General features: G+C 44.5%; 1 protein-coding gene across 2 annotated transcripts in view; it reads left to right on the top strand.

The window, feature by feature from the left end:
* The window catches only part of NT5E (5'-nucleotidase ecto), a 58,900-nt gene that overhangs the window by 23,950 nt on the left and 13,023 nt on the right, over positions 1-21,927 (top strand). For both annotated transcript variants that reach the window (XM_070418149.1, XM_070418150.1), the window contains exons 2-3: positions 403-625; positions 4,746-4,934. In XM_070418149.1, coding sequence (XP_070274250.1) covers positions 403-625; positions 4,746-4,934 — 412 coding nt within the window. The remainder of the gene's footprint in view (positions 1-402; positions 626-4,745; positions 4,935-21,927) is intronic.

Here is a 21,927-nt window from a genome sequence, read left to right as displayed (position 1 = left end):
ATTGGGTGGGTGGACTGGAACGTGGGTTTCTGAGGGAAAACAGAATTCAAAAGGCTGGGCAGCACCTGGTGAATGCAGGCCCTGCCCCAGGTCTGGGTTGGCAGGACCATGGACGTCTAGCCAGCTTCCCGGCGACTCTTATGTTGATGCTACCTCCAGTACCGTCGGTGGTGTGGGACCCAGGGAGCAGGGCTCAGCCCAGCCTGAGGACCTGGATGTCCCTGGCCCAACTCCAGGACAACTGCATAAACCTCGGGCGGGAGGAGGGCAGAGGCCCTGGAAGCGGCCTCCTGCAGCCCTGCCCGTGTGGGAGCCACTGGGCTAACACGGTATTCTTTAAAGTGTGCTTTTATTGGAAATTCCAGAGTACCTAATTCTTCTTCTCTTCTCTTTTTCTACTAGGCCCTGGGAAATCATGAATTTGATAATGGTGCCGAAGGCCTGATTGATCCACTCCTCAGAGAGGCCACATTTCCAATCCTGAGTGCAAACATCAAAGCGAAGGGGCCGCTAGCATCTCAAATAGCAAATCTTTTTTGGCCATATAAAATCCTTTCTGTTGGTAATGAATCGGTGGGAATTGTTGGATACACTACAAGAGAAACTCCTGTTCTCTCAAAGCCAGGTACTTTCTACATTTATAGCACTCTTGGCTTGAAAATAGAGGCACCAATCAGAGCTTGGCACTATTTCTATGGACTATAGGTAGAAGGAGGTGGTGTTGGGAAACAGTGTGCCTAGGATGGCATTGACAAAACCAGTCTGGTGGCTCCCACATCGTTCTAGGTTACTTCCTAAGGACATTCACTCTCCCGTTCCATGAACTTCCTTGATGACAGTGTCTCTGTTTAATTCGGTGCATTTAAAATTGGAGGAGAAATCTATTTAAATCCAGGGCTAAACAGTGCAGAGTCATTTACTGGAGAATAAAAGCCACATAATCACTGCCCTCATCCCATGGAGTCAGGGGGCCTAGAGCAAGGGTACTACGCCATTTAGCTTACCTTTCCTTTTCTGGTGTGATTACTACATGTCTAGTTAACTCTCCTTTCTGCCTTTGCCTTGTTCGTCTTTTCTACTTGGAATGACTTTGCTATATCTGGCTTTCTGGGAAATATGTATATATTCTTGAATGGTCTGATGATATCTACATCTATATATATTTTAGAAGACATATATCTGCCCATGTCTTTATATACACTTATACACAAGCTTTTATGTATTACCCTAAGACCATTCAAGAAACATTTCTGAGCCACTTTTACAGGAAGGAACACTTTCACAGAAACACTACCAGTGAGAATTACATTTTTTCTAAATTCTCCAAATTAATTTTCTTTCCATATTTGAAGAAAAAAGGGAAACTAGGAGCTATCAGAAACAAGATTTTCATCAAGAATTAATTGATACACCTGTCAGAATGGCCACCACCAATAAATCAGAAAACAACAGGAGTTGGCGAGGATGTAGAGTAACGGGAACCCTCGTGCACTGCTGGTGGGAATGCAGACTGGTGCAGCCACTGTGGAAACAGTATGGAGTTTCCTCCGAAAATTAAAAATGGAACTGCCTTATGACTCAGTGATTCCCCTTCTGGAAATATAACCGAAGAAACCTGAAACACTAGTTTGAAAGAATATATGCACCCTATGTTCATAGCAGCTGTTTACTATAGCCAAGATTTGGAAGCAGCCCAAATGTCCATCAGTAGACGAGTGAATAAAGATGCTGTGGTACATTTACACAATGGAATATTACTCGGCCATAAAAAAGAAGAAGGAAATCTTACCGTTTGTGATAGCATGGATGGGCCTAGAGAGTATTATGCTGAGTGAAATAAGCCAGTCAGAGAAAGACAAGTACCATGATTTCACTTAAACTAACAAAATAGAAACAGTCATAGATACAGAGAACAGACTGACAGCTGTCAGAGGAGAGGGGACTTAGTGGGGGGTGAAAAGGTGAAGGGATTAAGTAAAGAAAACAAAATTGACTGACACAGACAACAGTGTGGTGATTACCAGAGGGAAAGGGGGTTGGAGGAGGTAGAAGAGGGTAAAAGGGGGATAAATGGTGACAGAAGGAGACTTGACTTGGGGTAGTGAATACACAGTACAATATGCAGATGATGGATTATAGAATTGTACACCTGAAACCTATATAATTTCATTAACCAATGTCACCCCAATAAATCAGTAAACATAAGATTTTAAAAAGAATTAACTGCTAAAGGACGTATAATTATTTAACAATTAGGAAAGCAATATATTTATTGTGGCTGTTAAGATAGGTCCAGGCCATTGGAAACAACAAAAAGGTCAGCTGAACTTTACCTTGAGCAGCATGGGTCAAGATCCACTGAGGGGAGGTGGGGACGGTCATGGACTCCAGGCAGCAGGTAGACAGCTGGTCCACGGGTGACCACACCTTTGCACACTGCATGACACACAGTGTATAGACCAGGGGTGGGCAAACTTTTTGACTCGAGGGCCACAATGGGTTCTTAAACTGGACCGGAGGGCTGGAACAAAAGCATGGATGGAGTGTTTGCGTGAACTAATATAAATTCAAAGTAAACATCATTACATAAAAGGGTACGGTCCTTTTTTTTTTTTAGTTTTATTCATTTCAAACGGGCCGGATCCGGCCCGCGGGCCGTAGTTTGCCCACGGCTGGTATAGATGCTGCTGAGGTCGTGTGGAACCACAGGGTGGAGTACAGTAACGGGCTTTTGAAATGTTTTAGAAGTGTTCCTCCTACTCAGAAGGATGCGGTCCCAGCAGCAGGCCTGACGGACTGTCTCAGCTGCTCCCGTCACAGGGATGGGTTTCATTTCAGTCTTGCTGGTCTTTGAAGAGATGAACACTTTTTTTTTAATATAATTTTTTAAAAATATTTTATTGATTTTTTTTACAGAGAGGAAGGGAGAGGGATAGAGAGTCAGAAACATCGATGAGAGAGAAACATCGATCAGCTGCCTCCTGCACACCCCCCACTGGGGATGTGCCCGCAACCAAGGCACACGCCCCCTGACCAGAATCGAACCTGGAACCCTTCAGTCTGCAGGCCGACGCTCCATCCACTGAGCCAAACCGGTCAGGGCAAGAGATGAACACTTTTACCCACTAGAGCTGTCAGGCTCCTGGGTTTTGAAAGTTCTTTACAAGATATTATTCATGCTTCGGCAATTTCATTTTAGTGATGATTATTAGAAATTTTGCTTACAGGAGTCTCAGTGATGGTGAACCTTTTGAGCTCGGCGTGTCAGCATTTTGAAAAACCCTAACTTAACTCTGGTGCCGTGTCACATATAGAAATTTTTTGATATTTGCAACCATAGTAAAACAAAGATTTATATTTTTGATATTTATTTTATATATTTAAATGCCATTTAACAAAGAAAAATCAACCAAAAGAATGAGTTCGCGTGTCACCTCTGACACGCGTGTCACAGGTTTGCCATCACTGGTCTAGACGATCTGGAGGACTCCTTTGTGACTGGGTGCTGGATGTGACTCCAGGGCAGCGTGTCTGTCTGTGTTTGCAATCACTCTGTGCCAATAAAGGCCATAAGACCTCAAGGCTTGCTGAGGCCTGGCTGCAGAGACAGAGACTGGTGGTCTTGCCACACTTAGTAGCACATGCTGGCAGCCCACAGAGGGCAAGGCTGTGCAGTCACACCCACACTTCCCAACGGGCAGTGGTCTGTCCCCACTGTGGGGGGAGTAGGCAGCCAGTGAAGATGAGCACTCTCAATACCCAGATGGGACCCCTGTCTATGCAGAGCTCAGTGATACTCTCATGCTGACCTTAGCCAGTGAGCAGAACGGAGTTGTCAGCCCGCGTGTTAAGGTTGGCATACAAGAACTGGTTGCTGACAGAGTTGTAAGTTTAAGACTGATTATCCTAAACTTGCAAACAAAGCCTTAGCATTTTCTGCATTGGTGTAAAGGAAGTCTACATATAAAAGTAGAATAGAAAACAAAAATAGGCTTGCAGGTCTGAAGCCTCCTCATAATTTGAGCTTGAATTTTGAGCAGCATAATATCATCCGCAACCTTAAACGAATGCAACATTAAGTGAATGTAACTGAGAATCAATAACCTGGATGGGCAGAAAGGGGCTTTGTAGCGATTTTATATTTAATTTAAAAACTATGTGTTGGCACCCTCGCTAGTTTGGCTCAGTGGATAAAGCCGCAACCTGTGGACTGAAGAGTCCCAGATTCAATTCCGGTCAAGGGCACATGTCCAGGTTGCGGGCTTGATCCCCAGTAGGAGGCGTCAGGAGGCAGCTGATTGATGTTTCTGTCTATCTCTCCCTCTCCCTTCCTTTCTGAAATCAATAAAAATATTTTTTAAGAAAGTAAATAAATAAAATGTGTTGGCCTTAGTCATTTAAGAGCTTTAGCAAATTAAGATGTTTTTACTTAGCATGTTAGTGTGTACAATAAGTAGTATAATAGCCGAAACCGGTTTGGCTCAGTGGATAGAGCGTCGGCCTGCGGACTCAAGGGTCTGAGGTTCGATTCCGGTCAAGGGCATGTACCCGGGTTGCCGGCACATCCCCAGTGGGAGATGTGCAGGAGGCAGTTGATTGATGTTTCTCTCTCATCGATGTTTCTAACTCTCTATCTCTCTCTCTTCCTCTCTGTAAAAATTCAATAAAATATATTAAAAAAAAAAATAAGTAGTATAATAAAAAGTATTAATACATATCCATTGTATTTGTTTTGTTCCTTTTAGGGCCAAATTTAGTATTTGAAGATGAAATCCCTGCATTGCAACTGCAAGTAGATAAGCTCACAACCCTCAATGTGAACAAAATTATTGCCCTGGGACACTCTGGTTTTGAAATGGATAAACTCATCGCTCAGAAAGTGAGGGGCGTGGACGTCGTGGTGGGAGGACACACCAACACGTTCCTTTACACAGGTAATTGCTTCAGAAGGGTTATACCAGCCAGGGGGTCTACATAGCTTAGTCTCTTTTGCCTTTGCAACTGCTATTATTACTTTTACTACTGTTTAGCATATTACAGAAATTATATATGTAATATATTATACATATGTAATACACATTGAAAGGTAATAGGTGTAAATCTTACTCAGAGACATTACTAAGAACAGTTTATTGCTTTCATGATTGTCAGTTTCATGTATGTATATTGTAAATATACATTATATATATACAAATATATATATAGCAAAAAGATTACTGAACCCCAACCAAAAGTCAGTTTATATTAAAAAAGCAACAAGTCATATGAAAATGTTTAAGCATAAACAAGCTACTGTAAATAAGGCCTTCCCCGCTCAAAGGGGCAGGGCTTGCTTTGTAGGTTCACAGGTGCAGGAGCTGGAACCCTGGGTTCAAGTCCTGACTCAGCTGCATCCAGGCCTCTGACAGTCCTGGAGCCATGCCGCCCCTGCCCCTCTGGAGAGTGTGAGCTCTCCCCTGCCTCCCTACTTTCCCTCCCCTGCTCCCTCTCCCTTCTCCTTCCTCTTCTTCCCCTATCTCTTGCTCCTGCCCCCTCTACCTCAGTCCTCTCTCTCCCTCCCTCTGTCTATGTAAGAAGCATCCAAAGCTGTGGAGAATTTTTGTGAACATTTATTGGAGCCAAACAGGATATATGCCGGGGGCAAGATTTCAGATGCTCCTAAAAATAGGAGTTTTGCAGTTTATTTTATGCGCTTGAAATTAAGAAGAGGAAATAAGGAAGATTGGAGAAAACAAGGTGGCAACTGGATTACAGGATAGTTAACAGGATTGTGTGCTCTCTTGAGAGTGAATACTCCACTCAAGGGGTCTTACTGCTGGCATTTCAGGGGTGTATTAACCTGGATGCACAGGAGCAATGGGCAGAGCTGGCTTAAAACCTTCCAGTAAAGAAGCTATAGGCCTGGGCTGTGACTACCCAACAGGACCTGCCCAGTTAGGAATTTATGATCAGATCACCTGTGAGCTTACTTTCCAGAGAAAAGTTGCTTTTTTTAAAAAAATTAAATCTTTATTGTTCAGATTATTACAGTTGTTCCTCTTTTTTCCCCTCATAACTCCTCTCCACCCAGTTCCCACCCCACCCTCCGCCCTCACTCCCAACCCATTGTCCTCTTTCATAGGTGCACAATTTTTGTCCAGTCTCTTCCCTCATCTCCCACACCCCTTTTCCCCCCCAAGAATAGTCAGTCCATTCCCTTTCTATGCCCCTGATTCTATTATAATCACCAGTTCATTCTGTTCATCAGATTATTTATTCACTTGATTTTCAGATTCACTTGTTGATAGATGTGTATTTGTTGTTCATAATTTGTATCTTTACCTTTTTCTTCTTCTTCCTCTTCTTAAAGGATACCTTTCAGCATTTCATATAATACTGGTTTGGCGGTGGTGAACTCCTTTAGCTTTTTCTTATCTGTGAAGCTCTTTATCTGGCCTTCACTTCTGAATGATAGCTTTGCTGGATAAAGTAGTCTTGGTTGTAGGTTCTTGGTATTCATCACTTTGAATATTTCTTGCCATTCCCTTCTGGCCTGCAAAGTTTCTGTTGAGAAATCAGCTGACAGTCATATGGGTACTCCCTTGTAGGTAACTGACTTTCTTTCTCTTGCTGCTTTTAAGATTCTCTCTTTGTCTTTTGCTCTTGGCATTTTAATGATGATGTGTCTTGGTGTGGTCCTCTTTGGATTCCTTTTGTTTGGGGTTCTCTGCGCTCCCTGGACTTGTAAGTCTATTTCTTTCACCAGGTAGGGGAAGTTTTCTGTCATTATTTCTTCAAATAGGTTTTCAATATCTTGCTCTCTCTCTTCTTCTGGCACCCCTATAATTCGGATGTTGGTATGCTTGAAGCTGCCCCAGAGGCTCCTTACCTTACACTATCTTCATATTTTTGGATTCTTTTTTCATTTTGCTTTTCCGGTTGGGTGTTTTTTACTTCTTCGTATTTCAAATCTTTGACTTGATTCTTGCGATCCTCTGGTCTGCTGTTTGGAGTCTGTATAATATTCTTTATTTCAGTAAGTGTATGCTTAATTTTTAGTTGGTCCTTTATCACAACATCGAGGGTCTCACTAGATTTCTTGAGGATCTCACTACATTTATCGGCGGTTTCTAGAAAATTCTTGAAAAACCTTAAAAGTGTGGTTTTGAACTCTATATCCAGCAGTTTGCTTTCCTCCATTTCTGTCATTTGTGTCCTGTTTCTTTGTCTCCACATTTTTTATGCTTCCTTGTGTTGATAAAGTGGTTTTCTGTGCTAAGTGTCCTCTGGGGCCCAGTGGTTCAGCCTCCCCAATTACCTGAGGAGGACACTCTTGGTGCTCCCCCTTGTGGTCTTTGTGCACAGTCCTGTTGTAGTTAAGCCTTGATTGTTGTAAGTAACACTGGGAGGGATTGGCTTCCAGGCCAATTGGCTGTGAGAATCAGCTGTGTCTGCAGTGGGAGAACTTCTGCCCTGGAGCTCTAGGGAGTTGCTAATCTAGCCTCTGCCTGAGGCTATCCAGCAAACGCCTCCGTGCAAGGCTTGGGTGGGGCGGGTCCCAAGGGATCAACAGGGCGGGCGGAGCGAGCAGTTATGGCTACTCTCAGTCCTGCCTTCAGAGGCCCCACTTCTCAGTGTCCCAGCAATTACTGCAAGTACCTCCGAGAGAAAGCTGCCCTCGAGTTCCGACTGATGCCAGACAGTCCCGCTTCTCCCGTATGAGTCTATGTCCCCAGAGACTCACCCGGAACTGGAGCTCAGAGCCTGAGACTCCCTCCCAATTGAAAAAGACAACCGCGCCCTCAGCCGCCAGCCCGCTCCACGTGCGCCCCTGTACCTTAGTATTTTACTTCCGCACTGCGCCTCCTCTGAGTCTCAGTGTGCTTTTCTCTTTCCTTCTAGTTGTAGAATTTCCACTCAGCCAGCCTTCCTGTGGTTCAGGTTGTGTCCGTTCTGTCTTTTAGTTGTATTTTTGAAGTGGTTGTACGAGGCAGCAAACTCCAGTGTTTACCTATGCCACCATCTTGGTTTCTCCAAAAAGTTGCTTTTTTATCCACACCTTTCTTGCTCCTCTGCTTTTTCCTCCTCCCTCCCTTCCTCCTTCCCTCTTTCTCCCCTCCTTCCCCTTCTCTCCTTGGTGTTAAAACGCCCCAAAATGTTTGAGCCTGGCTCGGTGCCCCACACCACCACTGCATGGAGCTTTAAAGTGTTTTCAAGAAAAGGAAGAAGAAGAGGGCCTGGCTGCAGCGAGAAGGGAGGCTTTGGTGGGGAACAACCCACTCCTTGAAGAGGTGGCTCCTTCGCACATGTCTGTGTAGCCTCTCTAACGTGATAAAAGCAAAGACAGACTACACCCCAAACAGAAAATGTTTTAAAGGGTTATCACCAAGAAGAGTGTGGACAAGGAGCAAACGTCTCCTCAAGGTTCGGTAATCAAATAGACATGAGACAAATTAGAAATAGACAATAACCAAAATTAATACATGCATAACTATGGGGGCCGCCCACCCGGGAGCCAGAGACTGAGGGTTGAAAGGTGGTGTCTGTGACATTCTGAGCTAAGGATGAGGGAAGGTGCCTGAGACTCCAGAGGGGAGGAGGCCATTGAAGACCAGGTGTTCAGCACTTGGAAGTCTCCGCTGCCCTGTAGAGAGGGGAGACAGACATTATTTCTGGTGACAACTCTCACTATGGGCAAGGCTTCCATTTGCATTCTTCAAGGGAGAAGTAAACGTTCCTCTGGGCCTTAGGGTCTCGATCGCCTTCAGCTGAAAGTGACCCACAGGCCCGGGTGGCACATCACGGGGAGGCTGTCTGACCCCCTCAGGTGAGCAGTGGGGGAGGCTGCCCCTGGGTGAAATAGGCCAGTCAGAACGGAGACACCGGTGAACTGTTGCACATACTGGGGCTGGCTTTCCTGTGAGAAAATAATGCCAGAATTTACAGGGGCGCACCCAAGGCCTTCTCAAGTCGTCTCCCTGTTGGTAGACACAGGCTAAAGAATTTCAAAGTGGGTTACACCCATCAGTGAGTGTGAAGGCAATGTGGTGGGTTAGAAAACAGCGGGTGGTGTCTTTTTTTCCAACAGATTAGACAATCAAACGTCACCCGTGTTTAATTTTCTGCTGTTTAATGGAAAAAGATGTCTATATAAAGTGGGGAGAACAGCCCCAGGCACGTAGCAGGCAGTAAGTACATCCGTGTGGCGAGGACGGGGATGGACAGACAGTGATGTGAGCTTTCTCGGTGCGGGGAATGGTGCGATCAAACATCAGAGCGCCATGAAGCACCTTGGGAGACTTACGGGGATGGCTGTGCCAAGACGGGAAAGTCCAGAGCGGCACTGCGTCAAGTGCTCTGTTTGTGCCACTAACGGGGGGGTTCGGCCCTGACTCGGCCTGATTTCCCTCACTGTGGAGTGAGGGTGGGAATCACAGAACCTATCATAAGGGTCACTGGGACGCCCGTGTGTAAGGGTGGGTGAGGGCAAGAGCCTCAGAACAGGGCCCGGCGCCCGGCGTCCATGTCTCAGTCCTGTCCCTGCTCTATAGACAAGGCGCACGGAAGCCTTCCCGGGAGCCTCTTCTGAGCTTTTCTCTGAGGCAGTGTCAGAGCCCCAGGACACATCGAGGGAGCTGGAGATGTGCCTCCCACACTTCCTGCTTAGAGCAGTGATTTCGAACTTTTTTGCTATAATCCATAGTAAGAACGGCATTGTGTGTGTGTGTGTGCGCGCGCGCGCGCGCGCGCGCGCATGTGCATTCTCACACATAAACACACAAACGCAAAGAAACTTTTATGGAGCACCCAGAATGCACTCTGATCTCTTCTGTTCTTCTGTTCCATTTTTCTAAGTGCCGGTTACAACCCTTAATCTCTTCATACTGTAGCCAGCCCATATTTTGGAAAACTCAGCTTTAAATGAGTTGTGACCAAGACAGAGCATGAACAATCGCAGGCTCGAACCTCTCCGTTCGGATGCGGAAGTCACTCCTGGGTTCCTCGGGACTTACCTTAACTGATGCCCTCCTACAGCACCACTTCCATCCACAGCCTTGGGGAGGCCATCGGTTAGCGTGCCCTGCTGGGTCTGAAAAGGGTTGCTGGCTCCGCCTGGCTTCCCCCGAATTCTGCAGCTGTCCTTTTGTTCTTGCCACTTTGTTCCAGCCCATGAAGTCCTGCAAAACACTGTGTGCCTTTTGCTAAGCAGCCGACTTTAGTTAATGATGAATGACTGGATGAAAGAAAGATGTATGGGTAAAAGGTATAAGCTGCTTATCCATAAATCTCAAGGGGGATAGTTACAGTCTCTGAAGAACACTGCCTCCAGAGTCTTAGTTAGTCATCCATTTCAGGTTTTCTGATTGCGTGGCAAGATTACACTTGCTCTTGCGAAAATTTTCAGTTTTGATACCCATCATTTTGAGGAATGAGCTGACAAAGGTAATAAGGGGATTCCAGGACACAGGAAAGGATGAGGCATATTTCCTTGTTTAAGTACATTTTTTCAGCTTTAAAAAAAAACAAACACGAACCTCCACTGAATTGTTTGAATTGCATTAGCATAAAGTTAAGTTAAATATTATTAGTTAAAAAAATATAGTTAAAAATAATGCATCCCTTGCTATTGTAAATCTTGCTGAGAATCATTTCAACACACATACAGGACCTGCCACACACATACACACACACACACCATTACACACACACACCATCACACATCACACACACACACACACCTGAAAGAGAATTTCACAAAGATCTGGATTGCACCCAGTATTTTTTCTGTTTTGTTACTTAATTTGTTTACTTAATTTGAAAACTCAGCTGCAGGATATGGGGAGATTGAAGCCTGGAAGTCTCCGTTTGACCCCTTAAGGGATCAAATATATGGTGATGGAAGGAGATTAGACTTTGGGTGGTGAATACACAATGCAATATACTAGTACATACAATGTGTTGTAGAATTGTACACTTGAAACTTAGATACTGTTATTAGCCAATGTCACCCCAATAAATGTAGCTGAAAAAATAAAATAATAAAATTTTTAAAACTCAGCTTTAAATGAGATATGACAAAAACAGTACATAAACAGCCCCTCTGCAAATGTTAAGCATCATTCTAGGTTCTATTGATTACAACCCCTGTGCAAATGTCAGAATGAAGAGGAGAAAGCTCCCCCCGACCAGGCTTACAAAATGTTACAGCTGCAAGGACAAGGGCTGGGACGCACATATCTTCTCTGAAGAAATTAAGTCCAGGTTGTTGCCTTTGGAGAAAAAGGCAGTAAGGTGAGTGCAGGTTGAAAGCAGCAGCAGGTAGTCCAGGGGACTCTGTTCTGTGTCAGCCCTTGAAGGCGGACAACTCCTAAGGTGCTGTCTCTCGGCCTCCCACGACTCTAAGTTATTCTTGGGTTATACCAGCCAGCCTGGCTGGCTGTGGCCGTGGGTGAAAGTAGACATCAGTTTCTCTATCTGCAGAATAACAGGATTGATCCCTTCCATTCGAACACCCTGTTCCACAGAAAGTCATCTGTGCAAAGAGGCTGATTGCTTACTTTCCAAAATCAGGGGAGATAAAACATTTTCTGGCAGAACACTATAGTTTCTCGAGGATAGTGCAGTGAACGTATTTTTACCTCTAATTTCTTCAAGGCTTATCTACAGGGGAATTTGTAAAGACCTTGTCAGGCTTTGGAAGCAGGGCTTGGGTCTTCCATGCCAGACGATCTCCAGGTTCTCTTTATTTAAAGTGTGTACTGCGCACTCCCTTGCTCACCAACCCAATTGAAAGGAATGGTTGGTGGGAATCAGCTGTTAAGACCCCCTCACTGAGCACAAACACAGCACTTCCCACTAGACCACTGGATGTGACCACTACCTTGGGAATGCCTTCTCCAGCTAAATACTGATTTTCCCTAAAAAAAAATATCAGGTTTACATGAATTTGTGGTTGTGTGTACCTCCTTATTAATCTCCAGAAATTAGGTGTTACTTCTGGAAAGAACACTGTTAGTGAGTGGAGGATAGTTCTGAGGTGTCTTCTGGGTCCCTCCATCTGGTCATGGGAAAGTAGCCAGGGGCCATTCCACCTTAGGGCTCAGGAGCTGAAGCATAACTTAGGTTAAGATGTTATCTTTAGCCTGCAAAAAGTTCCAGGTCTTGTGACCATTACTCAGCGCCAGGCTACTGTCCCCTGCTGCCTCGGGGGTTGCTGATTATCCAGGAGAAAAGGTTAGGTCTCCGCAGGGTAAGGGTGTGTGGGGGGGAATATGATTTCTAGTGCTAGGATTTGAAACTAAATGGAAGTCATAAGGAGCCTTGGTTTCAGAATGACTGTGTTTTTATGACTCTTGTTTTTATTTTTCATTTGTTTCATAAAGCCCTGTTCTGTAGTGTAAAAAGTGAATGAGAAGTCTGATATCCGGAAGGGTACTGAGCCATGGGAAGGCTAGATCCTACAGAAGAGAAGGAGGTATCACTCCTTGCCTGCTCTGTTTCCATTGAGCAGCCTCTCCCAGCCCCATATAGATGAAGCAAAGACCTTAGGCCTGGCCCATGGACAGTGGACATCCACAACACTGGGCAGGTGTTGGAGCTCTGTACAGGTTTGCTGAGTGAGTGAATGATATGGTAGCCCATTCCATGTAGAGCTCCCTGATTTGATGCTCCTATAACCTGTCAGGGTTGAGTACAGCCTGGATTGGATTTCAGGCCAGCTTCACCTAGACCAGTGATTTTCAACCAGTGTGCCACAAGAATTTAAAAAACATGCAATACCTGACTATTTAGTCAGAGGCACTGAGCTCTTTTCCCTTAGGTTGTCAAGAAATGACAACAGCCAATACGACAATAGCTGTCCAGTGTGAATAAATCAAAGTTATACCTATTTTTTGTCAGATTGGCAAAAACTATAATATATTTTTTGGTGTAGTGCAGAATTCTAGTAATTACTTTATGTGTACCATTAAATGAAAAAGGTTGAAATTGCTGTTCTACTTCCCAGACAAAAAAAGTTAAAGTCCATTACCACCAAACCAGCATTTCAAGGGATGTTGAAGGGCCTACTTTAAGAAGAAATCATCCTATATAATAAAGGCTAATATGCAAATTGTCCCTTTAGGAGTTCAACTGACTGGGAGTTAGACTGACCGGGAGTTGGACTGCTTGCTATGATGTGCGCTGACCACCAGGGGGCGATGCAGAATGAAAAAAAGTCCCAGCCAGCACCTGGGAAAAGGAAGGTCCCAGTCAGCCCTGATCACTGGCCAGGCCAAGGGACCCTACCCATGCACAAATTTCATGCACCGGGCCCCTAGTCAATAATAACCTTAAATGTAAAGGGACTAAATGCTCCAATCAAAATGGATAAGAAAACATGACCTGTATAAATGCTGTCTACAAGAGACCCATATCAGAACTAAAGATGTACACAGATGAAAGTGAAGTGATGGGGAAAAAATTCCATGCACAAGGAAATGGGAAAAAATGGTAAGGTAAGGTAGCAATACTTACATCAGGCAAAATAGACTTAAACACAAAAGCAGTAAAAGAGACAAAGAAGGTCACTACATAATACTAAAGGCATTGATCCAACAAAGGTTATAACCCTTGTAAACATACATGTACCCAACATAGGAGCACCTAAATATGTAAAGCAAATCTTGATGGACATTAAGAGAAAGATCAACAGCAATACAGACATAGTAAGGAACTTTAACACTCAGCTGACATCAATAGATAGATCTTCCAGACAAAAAAAATAAAGAAACAGCAACCTTAAACAACACACTTGGATTGGATGGATTTAATTGTTATTTACAGAACATTTCATCCCAAAGCAGCAAAATATGCATTCTTCTCAAGTGCACCTAGAACATTCTCAAAGATAAACCACATGTTAGACCACAAAATAAGTTTTAAGAAATTCAAGAAGATTGAAATCATACAAGCATCTTCTCTGACCACAATGGTTTGAAACTAGAAATCAACAATAAAAAAAACAAAGTGAAAAACTTTCAAATACATGGAGACGAAATAACATGTTATTAAACACTGACTGGGTTAACAATGAGATCAAGAAAGAAGTCAAAAGTTACTGAAGACATATGAAAATGAACATATAACCCAAAATCTATGGAATACAGGGAGAGCAGTCCTGAGAGGGAAGTTCATAGCATTACAGGCCTACCTCAAGAAGAAAGAGAAATCTCAAATAAACAATCTACACCTAAAAGAAATAGAAAAGGAGCAACAAACAAAGCCCGGAGAAAGTAGAAGAACGAATAAAGATCATGGCAGAAATAAATGACATAGCACCAGACTAAAGAAAAACAATACAAAGGATCAATGAAACCAAGAGCTGGTTCTTTGAAAAGATAAACAAGATTGATGCAGACTCATCAAGAAACAAAGAGAGAGGACCCAGATAAATAAAATCAGAAATGAAAGAGATGTAACAACTGACACCACAGAATTACAAAGGATTGTAAGAAAATACTATAAACAACAATATGACAGGAAATTGGACAACCTGCGTGAAATGGATAAATTCCTAGCAACACACCATCTTTCAAAACTGAATCAGGAGGAATCAGAAAACCTGAATAGACTGACTACAACAAATGAAATTGAAGCAGTTATCAAAAAACTCCCAACAAACAAAGGTCTTGGACTGGATGGACTTACAGGTGAGTCTTACCAAACATTCCAAGAAGAACTAACACCTATTCTCTTCAAACTATTCCAAAAAATTCAAAAAGAGGGATGATTTCCAAGCTCTTTTTATGAGGCCAACATTATCCTAATTCCAAAACCAGATAAAGACCCTGTAAATAAAGAAAATTATACACAAAGATCCCTGATGAACATAGATGCTAAAATCCTCAACAAAATATTAGCAAACTATATCTAGCAATACATTAAAAAGATCATACACCATGAACAGATGAGATTTATTCCAAGGATGCAGGGTTGGTACAATATTCACAAATCAATAAGTGTGATACATCACATAAACAAAATGAAGGGTAAAAATCACATAATCATATCAATAGATGCAGAAAAGGCATTTGATAAAGTCCAACACCCATTTATGATTTAAAAAAAAAAACTCTCAACAAAGTGGGAATAGAGGGATCATACCTCAACATAATAAAGGCCATATATAACAAACCTACAGCCAACATCATACTCAATGGGCAAAAACTAAAAGATTTGCCCTAATATCAGGAACAAGACAGAGACGTCTGCTTTCACCCCTCTTATTCAACACAATACTAGAAGTCCTAGCCACAGCACTCAGACAAGAAGAAATAAAAGGCATCCAAATTGGGAAGGAGGAAATAAAACTGTCATCATTCACAGATGACATGATATTGTACATAGAAAACCCTGAAGACTCCACCAAAAAAATAACAACAACTAGCTCTAATAAATAAATTTGGCAAAGTAGCAAATACAAAATTTAATATTCAGAAACAGGTAGCATTTTTATACACCAGCTAGAGACCTGGTCCATGAAATTCATGCACTTGGGGCGGAGCGGGGGGCGGGGGGGTCCCTCAGCCAGGCCTGTGTCCTCTCACAGTCCGGGAGCCCTTGGAGAGCAAGGCCTAAGCCGGTAGTTGGACATCCTTAGCACTGCTGCGGAGACAGGAGAGGCTCCCATCACCACCACTGTGCTCTCCAGCCATGAGCCTGGTTTCTGACTGAGCGACACTTTCATTTCTGATTTTATTTATTTGCTCCTGTGTTAAGTGTCTGCCCCCTGGTGGTCAGTGCACATCATAGCAACTGGTCAATCAGTCGACTGTCTGCCCCCTGGTGGTCAGTGCATGTCATAGTGAGCGGTTGAACAGCCTTAGCATATTATTAGCATGGTACACTCTGATTGGTTGAACAAACAACGGGATGACTGGACACTTAGCATATTAGGCTTTTATTATATAAGATAATGACTATCAGAAAGAGAAATTAAGAAAACAATCCCATTTACTATTGCAACAACAACAAAAAATAAGGTACTTAGGAATAAATTTAACTAAGGAGGTAAAAAGATCTGTACATAGAAAATTATAGGACACTGAAGAAAGAAATTGTGAAAGATACAAAAAGTGGAAACATATACCATGTTCATGGATTGGAAGAATTAACATTAAAATTCCCATACTACCCAAAGTAATCTATAGATTCAATGCAATTCCTATTAAAATACCAATGGCATGTTTCACAGATTTAGAACAAATATTCCAAAAATGTATATAGAACCAAAAAAGACCTCAAACCCAGCTGGTGTGGTTCAGTGGTTGAACATCGACCCATCGTTCAATTCCCTATCAGGGCACATGCCTGGGTTGCAGGCTCAATCCCCAGTAAGGTGTGTGCAATAGGCAGCTGATCAATAATCTCTCTCATCATTGATGTTTCTATCTCTCCCTCTCTCTTCCTCTCTAAAATCAATAAAAGTATATTTAAAATTTTTTTAAATTAAAAATGGGACTGCCTTTTGACCCAGTGAAACCACTTCTGGGTATATATCTGAAGAAACCTGAAATACCAATTCAGAAGAGTATATACACCCCTATATTCATTGCAACCTTATTTACAATAGCCAAGATTTGGAAGCAGCCCAAAGGCTCATCAGTAGATAAGTGGGTAAAAAAAGCTGTGTTACATTTACACAACGGAATACTATGCAGCTGTAAAAACGAAAAGAAAGCTTATCTTTTGTGACAGCATGTATGGATCTGGAGATTATTATGCTAAGTGAAATAAGCAGTCATAGAAAGACAAGCGCCATATATGGTCCAACTTATATGTGGAATATAATGAATAAAATAAACTGATGAACAAAATAGAAACAGAGGCATGGATGCATGGAACAGACTGACAGCTGTCAGAGGGGAGGGAGTTTGGGGGACTAGATGAAAGAAGGTGAAGGGATTAAGCAAAAAGCCATGTATACATAACACATAGACACAGACAACGAACAGTGTGGTGATAGCCAGAAGGAGCTGGGTGGAGGTGGGCAAAGGGGGGGTGGGGGAATGAGAACGGAAAGAGACTTTGCTTGGGGTGATGGGTGCACGATGCCGTGTGTGCAGATGATGTTTTTTGAAACCTGCACCCCAATAAATTCAATTTTTAAAAAAAGAAAAGAAAATTGCTGCTGTAGACCATCCTCCTTGGGTGCCATGCTGAGTACTACCTGAAGACGCATAATTAATCTCTTTTAGACCTCCCAGTTGTCTTTGAAAGCCCAAGAGCAAGAATCTGAGCAGTAAACTGAACCATGTGCAAAAAAGAGGAACACCGTCTGGATATGGACAATATCACGTGGACCCTAGGGTTCCCTGAGGGACCATGGCAGTGGGCACATCACGGTTGGGTACAGAGATGGCCAGGGAGACCATGACTCAGCACTCTAGTTGCCAACCACCTCTTACCTCTGCTGTGAAGATGGGAGGGAGCCTGGGCACCCGGAGCTGCTCCTGTACAAGAGGCAGGGCACACGGCAGCTGGCCTCACTGCTGGGCATGGAGGGCACCTGGGCCAGCAGGCTCCACACGGTGCCCTGAAGAGTGCCGGGGCAGACCCTGAAGCCAGACTTCACCTCACGCTTCACAACCTGAGCAGCCTGCTTTACGGCTCTCATTGCCACACAATTTCCTGTGTGCTAAACATGCTCAGGGCTTTTAACAACAACAAAGAAACCTGAAACCACTTTTGGCTTAAAACACCAATCAAATCTCTCTTTATAGAGTTAGGAAATACGTGTGGACCCCAGGAACTCCACGTCTCTCCCACGATCACGAAACCAGATTGAAACTGAGATTGGACCAAAACCCATTCTCTTGACTCCCAGCTCCTGATTCGCTTTGGGAGCCCAAACGAGCTTTCGTTGAGGATGTTTAATGGTGGGGAGTTGGGGTGGGCGCACAGGCATTGCCCCTCTCTACAAATGGGTTTCACCACAGAAAAGGCATCAAAATCTTGTCTGATCTATGGAAAAGTGTTGGCTAAATTACTTCAGCTGAGTCATTCAACAAACATTTATCCACCACCTAACCTGCTATGTGCTAGGCAAATTCCAGAGATACCGCGGCCCTTAATAAACTCCACAGTGCTTGTGGGACTTTACACATGAGGGAGACACGTCCTGGGCGGTGGCGAGATGATGTGGATGTCAGGGCAACGTGGCAGGTGCTCAGGGGTCATAGAGACAGGGTAGGGTGGATAAGGACACTGGGGCGTGTCCTGCCCCAGATAAGGGGAAGGTGACTTGCAAACTTGCCTGGGGAGGGGTGACAGCCTGTGCCAGGAACCAGCATGCCTGGGGAGCAGGAGAGGGGCAACCCGACAGCCTGGGATTCAGGAAGCAACCTCTTTTGGCCTAGGTCTCAGCCAGTAGTCACATCGTGGAATAGTCTCTTCTGCACACTGACCTTGATCCGATGCTTCTTACCAGTGTGCAAATCAGTCAATCATGTCACATTTTAGGGGAGGAAGAGATTTTTCTCTTACCTTCAAGGTTATTTCAACTGGTCTAATAATTAAATTATGGGACAGATTAACAAGAGAAAATAACCAAATTTAATTGACATACATACACATGGGAACCCCACATACATGAGAGAGTCAGTGACCCACATACATGAAAGGTTCAGAGACAGCAAGGAAACATGGGGAGATAGGGCATTCTGAGTTAAGGATGACCTAAGGCGCCTGTGGGGGAGGAGGTCAGTCTCAGGACGATAGGAGTGTTCTCCTGGGGAAATGACATTTGGGCTAAGATCAGAAAGATGTCCAAGAGTTAGCTTGATACCTGATTATCTCTAATCGTATTGAGCAATTACCTAAGTCAGCTTCACTTGTTGCATTCACTTCTTTAATCCTCCCAACAACCCGGCAAGGCAGGTATTGTTATTTTCTCTCCATTTCACGGATGAATAAACTAAAGCACAATGATGTCATTCTCCTGGAGGTCTCCAGCTCCAGGTCTTAGTCCTCAGTGGGAGGCTGCGGAGGTGGGTGTGGTCTAGGAATGAAAGGACCGACTGCTGATGTGCAGGGCTGTTGGTCTAGAATCCAGATGAAGCTGGTAAAGAGAGAAAGAGCCACGTCGTGTAGATACAATGGTTTATGATATTCATGCCAAAAATTGCATTGTTTTGCCTACGGCCAGCAGGAAATATTTTAAAGCAGGGAGCACATGATCATACTGCGTTTCAGAAAGGTCACTCAGGCTGCCGTAGCCAGGCATCCGATAATGGTGACCTTGCCTGAGGAGATGTAGAGAAGCAGACAGATAAAACAGTGTCTGCTGGAAGTGAGCACCTCCAGGTAATTCAAAAGAAAGACTGAAGTCCCTTAGAAGCAATGATGTGAAATATGCTAATTACCAATTATTTTTATCTGGTCCTTTATAGCAGTTTGGAAGTTCTTAAACCGATCCCCATATATATGAAAAACCATAGTATGCAGAGGATGTGTTGTAGAATGGTGCACCTGACATCTGTATAATTTTGTTAACCAGAGTCACGCCAACAAATTCAATAAAAAGAAAAAAACATAATATGGATTGCATTAAAATATTCTATAATTTTCCCTGGCTGGTGTGCTGTCCTGTCCACCAAAAGGTTGGGGGTTCGATTCCTGGTCAGGGCACATACCTAGGTTGCAAGTACTGGAAGACAACTGATCAATCTCTCTCTGTGTCTCTCTCTCTTTCTCTCTTCCTTTCCCTCTCTCTAAAATCAATAAGCATGTTCTTGGGTGAGGATTTTTAAAAAAACACCTATAGCCATATCAGGTTTGGCTCAATAGATGGAGCATTGGGCTGCGGACTGAAGGGTCCCAGATTCAATTCCAGTCAAGGGCACGTGCCCGGGTTGTGGGCTGGGCTCAATCCCCAGGAAGGGGCCTGCAGGGGGCAGCCAATCAATGATTCTCTCTCATTGATGTTTCTCTCTCTCTCTCTCTCCTTCTCCCTTCCTCTCTCTGAAATCAATAAAAATATATTTTTTAAAACCACCTGTAATTCATTCAGCCAATTGGAAACCATGTGAACGACCTGCTCCCTGGCACCCGGGTCACCATGACCCACCTTCTCAGCCCCTTCTGGCCTTGACACCATCAGGGTCCTGAGGGGCTGCTGTGGCCAGGGCTCCCAGGCGGGGAGCTCCCTGTTAGGGCCTCTCAGGCACCCACTCTGTGCTAGGAAATGCCCCTGACCAACTCTAAATGCCAGCCCACAACTTCCGCTTCTCCAAGTTTGACTCCCATATTACTTCTTTGCCGCGTGGCTGGAATAGAGTTCTGGTGAATAACTTCTGCCAAGATGACGAGCTGGGTTTCTAAAGACAGATGTGTGGGGAGGATATTTTGGGTATGAACGTCTTTGGCAGAAAATGGAATGGTGTGGAAATGTGGAGTCCGGGGTTGTTTTCTCTGCCTGTGGTTTTCAGGGGTCCCAAGTAGGGGGCGGCGGGGGGGGGGGGGGGGGGGGGGGAGTACAGAGAGGGCTCCGCCGTGGCGGCAGGGATTCGCCACAGAGGAAGTGGCCTCCCAGTACCAGATTGAGTCCAAGTAAGACATCGAGGACACGTCTCTTCTTCTGAGAAAAGGAGCATCATGGGCTTTCAGGATTGGAGAACGTTCCCTGCCGGATGGGAGCTGGGATTTGTAGCTCCTGTGTGTGTAGAATACGTGCTGATCTGATGGGGCATCTGACCATCCTCGGATTTCTAACGCTTACATTCTGTTCAAGTTCAGATATGTCTATGGAAGGCAGAAAAATACAGGCTAAACCCTTCTCTTGGGTTTCCAGGAAACTGCCAGTCCTTTCCGAAACGCATTTAGTGCTGTTTCCGCCTGGACGGGTGTTTTGCGCCACCTTGTGGGTACATTGGGAACTGCGCCTCCCCAAGCTTCTCGGGGCTCAGAGAACCACCTACTTGTAACCCTCTCCAGCTGAGAAGGTGGGAGAGGCCTGCCACACCCCCTGGCCACCCTAAAAGCAGGTTCCAGGCTTGCCCACAGGACAGAATGAGCATGATGAGAATGTTAATCTTCCCTGCCACTGTGCACTGCTCCACATCATCCACAACTGCCATAGCCCATAAAACTGTACACTGCAGGTGGAGATAAGACAAGGCCTGCACGGCTCCTCAAGTCAGGTGCTTTCCTAACAATAAAGTGCTAAGGCCTTCTTTTTCTTTTTTCTTTTTTTTCTTTTTTTCCAGAAAATGGGGAATGAAGGTTGGCAGCAGCCCTTCCTGCTTGTGAAGTGCTGGCCTTTGCAGCACTTCTCTGTGGGTACTGAGCTGGAGGGGTTGCTCTTCGCACAGGAGCAGAGCAGGGGCGGGTTTCCATCACATGCACTGCAGCTCGTCTCAGGTGTAAAGACAAGCCCAGAAACAGCATAGGGCCCGAGGGGCCGCCCGGGCTTGCACCTGGCTGGGTGAGGGGCCTTTGGCAACCAGCTCTTGCTGGTCGTAGGAGAACAGAACACTGTGGGCTGTGTTGGGTGAGGAGAGAACAGAGTTTCAGTGCCTCACAGCCTGCTTTTCAATCTGCCCTTCGCATACCAGCCTTGGGACCTTGGACGAGCCTAAGACAGCCGTGGGCAAACTACAGCCCGTGGGCCGGATCCGGCCTGTTTGAAATGAATAAAACTAAAAAAAAAAAAAAAAAAGACCGTACCCTTTTATGTAATGATGTTTACTTTGAATTTATATTAGTTCACACAAACACTCCATCCATGCTTTTGTTCCGGCCCTCCGGTCCAGTTTAAGAACCCATTGTGGCCCTCGAGTCAAAAAGTTTGCCCACCCCTGGCCTAAGACAATCAGTCTGCTAGTCTATAAATCAGGGATAATAGTAGGACCTGCCTCGTGAGATTCTTGGAGGATTAAATGAGATTTAGCCCCGGCTTGGCTCTCGGCT

The sequence above is a fragment of the Myotis yumanensis genome, unplaced genomic scaffold, assembly GCF_028538775.1.
Source record: "Myotis yumanensis isolate MYYU_CA2020_CCGP unplaced genomic scaffold, mMyoYum1.0.hap1 SCAF_6, whole genome shotgun sequence".
Lineage (NCBI taxonomy): Eukaryota > Metazoa > Chordata > Mammalia > Chiroptera > Vespertilionidae > Myotis > Myotis yumanensis.
The sequence above is the reverse complement of the archived record's forward strand: the minus strand, read 5'-3'. Positions and strand labels throughout refer to the sequence as shown.